The following is a 7933-nucleotide window of genomic DNA, read 5'->3' on the forward strand; positions in this document are numbered from 1 at the left end:
AGTGGGACCAGGGGAAGTGGGGGGGTCAGGGGGAGGGATCAGGGGACGGCAAGGCAGGACAGTATCTGCCGAGAGGCCCAGGGCACGGCCGCCTGGAGGCAGAGCCCACTAGACCCCAGTTCTGCTGGGAACCTGCCAGGCGGCCTCAGACAAGTCAGGCGGCCCCCCTGAACCGCAGCTCTCTCTCCACCAGGTGGATAACATCTGGGGTAACATCAACTGTGTGAACCAACACTTCGGCCCTTTTTCTATGAGTTCTGAGTGTCCCCTCTCGGGTGGGCCTGGCTGGGTACCCTTCTTGCCACACACAGGCATTCTCTGCCCATGAAGGCCCCCTGAACTCACCACCGCACCCCCCAACCTCCCGACCCCCCCACCCATGAGAAAAGGCACACACACCCTTGAGCAGAGACCCTTCCGTAAAGGGCGGCCCAGCGCTGCTGCCCTGGTACGAGAAACTGGATGGAGACCTGCTGGGATTGCTGTGCAACTCCCTCCCACCGTCTCACCCCATCTGAACCTCGGCAGTAGGTGGGGTCTGTAGGCCGGGGCCCAGGGCCACATGCCTTCTTGGCGCCCGCACCCGTGCCCTCAGGAGACCCGGGTAGGGGGAGAGTGTGCAAAGGGATGAAGGGACGAGCCCTTTCATGTCTGGCGGGGGTGCGGGGGGTGGGGAGTGACGTAAATTCGGGATGTCCAAGCCTAGATGGGTGTGGGGGCCCGGCCAGCCCGTCCCTGTAGCCTATCCCCGTTCACTCCATGAGGAGCAGAAACGGGCAGACGGAGCTTCTGGTGGTTTCTTAGTGTTTGGGGTTTGGCGAGATGGAATCCCAGGGGTCCGGCTGGGGCAAAAGAGGGGGAGGGGACAGGGCTTCGTGTCGGGAAATGCGGCCCATGTGTTTCTGATTCACTGGGGCGTGCACTGGCCAGCTCTCTCTCCTTCTCCCTCTGCGGTCCCTCTAGGCCCCTGTAAAAAAGCCCTTTTCTCTAGAAGCAGGAAGTCTTGTCTCCTGGCTGTAAACAAACTCATCTCCGGCACGCAGCGGAGAAGCCAGCCTGGGGAGAGGCGTGGGAGGGCGAGCCCCTTCCCCCCCACTGAACTTCCCCGGCCCCTCTGTCTGCTTCCGGCCCCTCTGTCTGCTTCCGGCAGCGCTCTGGGCTCTGCCGGCATCTCCTCTGGCAGGTAAAGCTCTCCTGCCTGCTTTCCGTCCACCCCAGGGATCTGGGGCCGCCCAGAGCCCAGCTGTGCACATCTGGAGTCGCTGCCTGGCTGTAGCCAGAAGTTCCCGAGCCCCCCCCATCTCCCCCCCACCAACCATCCCCGGGTGGTGCCGATGTGGGGGGAAGGGAGGGGGAGGAGCCAGCTGGGGCCAGTGTGGTCAGCAGCAGGAAGGTCGGAGGCCCGGCCTCCCAAGGTCGCCCTCCAGGGACCTCCCCCAGAGCTGGGCCTGGAGGCCTGGGAGCAGGAGATCTTGGAGCCCGGGGAGGAGACGCGCCTTTTCCATGGGAAACTGCTGGGAATGTTTCTCTACAACGCGTGTCCCGAGCTGCTGGCTGACCCTTGCTTCCCATTCCCGCCTACGCTCTTCTCCCTCTTTCCTTCTGGAGCTCTGCCTCCGCCCCTCCATTGAGCTCCCAAAGCCGCCTTGCCCCTTGGGGGCCCGGGCAGGCCGGAGTGTTCCCAGCCACCACGTCGAGGGGCCAGCCCTCCCCTCCCTCGTGCTCCCACTTAGCTGGAGCCACCGAGGCAGGCCACCCTCCTCGAGCCCATCCCCAGAAACTGGGAACCCGGCCTCCAGGATCAGCCTGGAAGTAAACACCCCCTGATCGTGCGCGTGGCGATGACCCCCACGCGGGCCCCCCGTGGGCTGGGGCGTGTGCGTGCGTGTGCACACATCCTCGTGACTCTCCCGGCTGCAGCCCTGTTGAGGCGGACGCAGGGGGAGCACTGGTCAGCCTTAGATGAAAAACATCCCCCACGTGGCCGGTACCCAGGGAGGAAGTGGCAGGAGATGGTATGGGCTGCCGCTGGGCCCGACGAGCCAGTCTTCTCGCGCCAGGAACCTATTAGGGCCTCGCTGCGCTGGGCTGTGAGCTGCTCTCCGATTCTAAGGAACGGGATGGCTCTCCCGGAGGAGAATCTGTCCCAGGCCCGCTGTTCTGAGCAGCCTCGAGCAGGGGCCCCGGGCTCAAGCCGGCCCTTTCCCATCATGCCTGTTCTTAAGGGTGACCCCGGACCCTGGACCCAGCCTCCCGGAAGCATCCCCGCCCCGGCAGTCAGCTCCTGTGCCCCAGGAGAGGTGGGAGGGCAGGGGGCAGGGGAGGACACGGCTGGGGGGCTGCCCGGCCCACCCTCACCCCTCCTCACGTGGTGGCGTTGGGGACCTGCTGTACCCAGCCCACTTCCTTGTAGGCGGCAGTCACGTGGCTGTAGATGAGGCCACGCAGCTTGGCCCAGGCTCTCTGCGTCTCCGGTGGGAAGTCATTGGCAAATTCCTCGGCGATCACTTCCAGAATTACCCCAGAGAGGATCTGGGGGCAAAGGGAGGAGGGGGAAGTAAATGCCTGGGCGTCCCGCTCCCCGAAGCTCCCACGGCCCCCAGCACCCCTCCTATCCAGTGGCTGGCCGAGGGCATTATTCACGACACGACAGACTGGCAGCTCTGGGGACCCGACACCTTCGACACCCATCCCCCCCACTGCCCCCCAATTCTGCTGCCCCTCCCTGTCACAGCCACTCCAGGGGAAGAGGCTGGATGTCCCACTGGTCACCTCTGCTGCCCCCCCCCCGGGCACTCCCAGAGGGTTCCCAGGGTGGGTGGTCAGAGCGGCCGCACCGCCCAGCCACGCACCTTGAAGTACACCGGCTCCACCTTGTGCTTGAGGGCGTGCGCTTTGCCCACAAGGGCGAGCACAGAGGATACCTTCTCGGGGTCATGCAGATTCTCCACGACAGTGTTGAGGGCCCCCATGACCCGGCAGGCGTGTTTCCGCAGCTGGGGGCTCCGCTCCATTTCCAGGGGCTCCGTCATGTGCTTGAACTGGCTGAAGTACTGCTTGGCGGACGGGAAGTTCACAAAGAACCTGGAAGGAGGCAAGTGAGGCCTGAAGGAGGGGCTGCCCCGGCTCCACCCCGAGGTGGCCAGGATGATGGGGGTGTGGGGTGGGGCGGGGGGACCAGTAATTTTCACCACCATGTGTGCAGTCCCTCGGACACAGACCCTCCGTCTGGCCGAGCTGGCTTATATGCAGCCGCCCACCCAGGTCCTGGCCATTTCCATCTGCCAGACTTGCACAGATCGGCTCTGTCTCTCGGGCCTCTGCTTTCCTTGCTCTGGGCTCCTTTCTAAACCCTCCACACCCTTCCAGCCCTGCTCCAATCCCAGCAGCAACCACGAGAGCTCTAGTTCTGGGATCTGGGGCCAGTGTGACCTGGAGCAAGCGACTTCCCTTTTCTGGGTCTCAGTTTCCTCATCTGTGCAATGGGCATCGTTGTCCCTCGCTTGTTATGAGGATGCACAGAGAGATCGCATGCGGAGTCCTCAGCACAGTAAATGCCAGCCTTTATCACGATAAAGGTAAAGCTTTCTTCGTGAACAAAGTAAAGCCCAAGTGACTTCGCTCAGGTCACACAGTCAACGGAGGGGAAGAAAAGAGGCCCAGTTCTCCAGCCAGCCCATCTGCTCCCTCTTCACTACCTGCTTCCCCCCTCCGTCTGCAGAACATATTGATTGGCTGGTTTAATTAAAGCTGTTGACTCATCTTACCCGCCTCTCGCGGCTCCGTAATTACTTCACAACTGCCCATCCTTCCTCTCCAACAAGCCGGCACACGTCTTGGGGGCAGACCCTCGTTCAAGCCGGCACACGTCTTGGGGGCAGACCCTCATTCTTTCTAGCTCTCTCCCCTCTCCCCAGTTTATCTGAAATTGTCTAATACACTTCATTGGGTCAAACATCGCTTTCATTAGGTCGCTCTCACGCTCAAAAACATTCACCGGCTCCCCACTGTCTGCCCGACAGAGTCAAAGTCCTTAACCTGGGATCCCAGTCCTTTAATTTGGGATCAAACTGTCCCAGCTCAAGCCATCTTCCTCCAGCCCACACCCTGCTGGTAAAACATTCCTTGAGCCTTTCAGTCCACACAGGGGATTGTCTTCCTCACTCTTCCTCCCGTCTGCCAGACTCGCCTCCCCAGAGTGCCGGGGCTGCTGCTCTCCCCTCAAGGTCATTAGGGGCTCCCTGACACCTTTTATTGCTTCTTCCCTTTCTGCCTGTTGGATTGGGTCCCACAGCCCAAGGACGGAGCCCGGCTCTCACACACCCTCTGACCCGTCACCTCGGCCCAGGGCCCTGTGGTCTGCAGGGTGATGCTGGAGAGCTGGCTCTGGCTGTTGTGGGAGGTACAGACCTAGACTCAATCAGAACCTCACACAACATACCCCCTTCTGCGATTAGAGAAAGCTGATAATTTGCCAAATCAGCCCTTTGGCCAAAGACCCAGAACAGATGCAGAAAGCGCATCTGGCCCAGGCCATCCCTCTAGGCGACAAAGCGGCTGCTGGCTGGCGGGGGAGTGGCCGGTTCCCGTGGAGACCCAGGGTGACCTTGGGCAAACCGCTTCACAACCTCCTGTCTGCAAAAGTGTGAGGGGGAGCTCCTCGGGCTCTGTACTTCACAGATATTCTGGTGGGGGGCCGAATTAGGCAACGAGGCTGAAAAGACGCTGGAAATTTCTGGAGGAGTCCTGTAACGAAGGACAAATGTAAAGAGCCCAGTCCGGACTTGAATGAACATCTCAGACTTTGGGCATTTCGTATTGCAATAAACATAACCATCGCCGTTCGCCGGGTGTGTAACAACGTGGAAACGTCTCCACCTATTATTTCATTTAATTGCCACAGCCAAGCAGGCACTGTGTCCATTTTACTGATGAGGAAAAAACAGGGAAGGCTCACTGAGCACTTATTAGGTGGTCTCATTAATCCAGCAATATGCTCCTGAGGTCGCCACTGCTTTTAGCGCCCCGTTCTGTTTCAGGCATCCATGCCCGCGATGGCCCAGCAAAGTGGGTCTCGGGGCCAGGTAGGAGCCCAGACAGTCCCTGCCTTGACAGCTTTCCCATCCAGCCTCGGAGAGCGACTGCTATGCCAGGCAGATGGTGGCCCAGAACCCAGTGGGTCTCCTGGGTCAACACCCAGGGCCAGGTGGTGGCCCCCAAGAAATGACGGTCCCAGGGGGCCTCTCTGCTGGACCAGGGGAGTCTAGGGGCCGCACTCGGCTCCTTCATCCTGGCTTCTCTCCCCAGCCCCTCCACATGCACTTTCGACCCTCCCAGTCAGCCTTGGGGAGTTTCTCAGCTCCCAGAGGCATCTGGGTTTCTAGCAGAGCCTGAAATAGGCTTGTCTGAGTGGAGGGGGGAAGGCCGCAGAGTTACAACCGGGAGGGGAGCCTTTCTAGAGCTTGGGCGTTCCCGCTCAGCCCGCAGTTGGTCGGTGGGTCAGAGTGCAGGTGTGGGGTCTGGTTCAGACTCCTGGACAGCGTCTCCACCATGGCCACCCCCTTCGTGGCTGCTAACTCCTGGGGCGGGGGTGGGGGGCAGGGCATGGGGGTGGGGCTGGCCTTAGCCCAGTGGGGAGGGGGGACCTGAGAGCGTTGGGTCAGAAAACCAATTTCTCAGGCTCTCGCGGGGCCCTGTCCATGTGGGTGTGTGCGAAGTTGGGGGGGCCGTGACAAAACTGAGGGGCACAGGATCTGGGGAGGGGCCTTTGGGACACCTGAGAAGCTTATCCCTTATACTCCCCTTAACCAAGCCCTCCCCCAACTCACAGGTCAGGGGGCAGAGAGCAGGAAGGGACCCAGGAGGGGAAGGCTGGCGAGGCTTGGGTCTGGCAAGGAGGAGCTGGGCTCCCGTCAGCGCAGAGGTGGGTCAGGCGAAGTGTGGCCTGGGCTGACCAGCCGGCTAGACCTAACCGCTATCTCAGGCCTTCTCAGATTAATTGTGGGCCTCTCATTGAGCCCCGAGTACTCAGGTAAACACCCCCCTCCCCCAGCCCGAACCCAGCCCCCCTAAGAGTCAAGAATGGGGAACTGCAGAGGTGCACAGAAAGAAAATCTTGCCAAGACATCTGCCTGTCCAGAAACAGCTCTGGCTGATTCTTTCTTCTGCACCCCCATTCCTGGGGAAGTATCCCAGGATACTGGATCCTGGACACATCCCCTCCCCGGCCTCCCTGGCAAAGGGCAAGGTATCTGGACAGAAAATCTCCAGCATCCCGTGGACTCCGCCTCCTTTCTTCTGGGTGACCCACGTGCCCACCCGAGTGCGTCCCGAGGCCTGGTGGGCTGGCATGTGCCGACGTACGCGGCTAAGGGCCACCCTCCAGGGATGCAGCCTGGCGCACCCGTGACTCCGCTACCCACCGTGTGCTTATGTGGGTGCTCCATGCGCAGGTCGGTGCCTCAGAACGTCTGATGGCTTCAGGATCTGAAACCCCCGTTGGCCTCCCCTCCTTCCCCCCTATGTTTCTGGGCCTCGGAGCTGCCCACACACTCGTATCCCTTCCTCTAGAATCATTCCTCCTCCGAAGGGGCACTCGAGAGTGCTTCTTGCTCTTTTTCCTCCCAAAGCTGTTTCCAAGTTGGAATCTGGGCATATCGACATGGAGCTGGGCAGGTCCCAGGCTTGGGGGAGGCAGAAAAAAGAGAGAGACACGGGAGCCAAAGCCGGGCCAGGACAGGGAGCCGGGCATGCATTTCAACACTCCTTTCCACAAGCAAGGGCTCACCCTATCTCCAAATAGTAAGACTCCCTACTCTGTTGGAGATCCCGCTGCCGGACGGAGGGTTGAGGGTGAGCACGGGTCTGGGGCCCCAGGGATCAGCGTGTGTGGGAAGAGAGCATCATCAGTCCGTAGCTATAGTGAGTTCCTAGCCTGTGGGGGTTGGGCACATTAACTATAGAAGAACGGAGCGGCCGGGGGTGTGTAGATGTGTAAATCAGTGTGCTTCAGGGCCATGTGGCACCTGGATAACCTCTGAGCCCGAGACACATGGCCTTTCCTTCCCAGGTGGTGGCTTCAGGGTGGAGCCTCCTTTCCCTCTACTGTGCTCAGCAAGGATTCTGCCCCAGGGACTGTTTGCTTCTCAGCTCACCTGTGCCTCACCTGGGAGCTCCCTGCCCGCGCACCCCCAAGGGGCAGGAAGGGGCCAGCTGGGAAAAGGAGACCCCAGTGACCTACTCCTTCTGACCTCTATTCTCTGGCCCTTTGCTCTGTCCTTCCCAGAGGTTTTGAACACAGAAAGGGGCGGCGCTGGAGAAAGGGGTCTGCTCCTCTTTGTCCCCCTCCGTGGCTGAGCCTCAGTTTTCCTGCCTCTAAAATGGGGAGCCCCCAGTTGAAGGGTTGGTGAAGTGTGTGTCTGTGACAGCCGGGTTGGGCGGTTGGGGTGGCATGTGAGGAAGGCACGGCTCGGGCTGGCGGCGCCTGGAGTTCCGAGGCCCCGGAGAGGAGGCGGGGAGAGGGGGCCCCTCTTCTTCGTCTGCCTCTTAGTTCCGAGCCCCACGCCCAGAGCCAGGACGGCTCAGCCAGGGCTTCGCCCACCCCCAAGAAACCCCACACTGCCTGCACTCGGGCAGGCCCGGCCCCAATTTCAGCTGGAGAGGTGGCCCCGGAGGAGCTCGGACCGGGCCGAACCCGCCCCTGCCGGGAGCCGCTGCCGCCCGCCCGCCCCCGGGCTCGGGCTCGGCCGGGCCGGAGCGACACCTACCTCACCAGGATGGCCACCCCCACGTCCTCGCAGTTGGCATAGAGCCGGGCCCACGTAGCCTGCACCGCCTTCCTCTCCGCCTCGGACAGCTCCTCGCTCCGCTCCCTGCGCTCAATCTCCATCTCGCCCGGCACTTTCTCCATGAGCAGCTCCAAGCCCAGCCCGGC

General features: G+C 61.6%; 1 protein-coding gene across 2 annotated transcripts in view; it reads right to left on the reverse strand.

Moving 5' to 3' along the window:
* Nucleotides 1-7933, reverse strand: part of CYGB (cytoglobin) — an 8110-nt gene extending 177 nt beyond the window's left edge. The window contains exons 1-3 of one of the 2 annotated variants that reach the window (XM_077756873.1): nt 7767-7933; nt 2853-3084; nt 2369-2532 (exon numbers count right to left, since the gene is read on the reverse strand). In XM_077756873.1, coding sequence (XP_077612999.1) covers nt 2369-2532; nt 2853-3084; nt 7767-7909 — 539 coding nt within the window. In that variant the 5' untranslated portion in view covers nt 7910-7933. Of the gene's footprint in view, nt 1-2358; nt 2533-2852; nt 3085-7766 lie in introns of both variants that reach the window. The other variant, XM_077756882.1, reaches the window with a different exon arrangement.

Source organism: Crocuta crocuta, unplaced genomic scaffold, assembly GCF_008692635.1.
Source record: "Crocuta crocuta isolate KB4526 unplaced genomic scaffold, BGI_CrCroc_1.0 scaffold50, whole genome shotgun sequence".
Classification (NCBI taxonomy): Eukaryota; Metazoa; Chordata; class Mammalia; order Carnivora; family Hyaenidae; genus Crocuta; species Crocuta crocuta.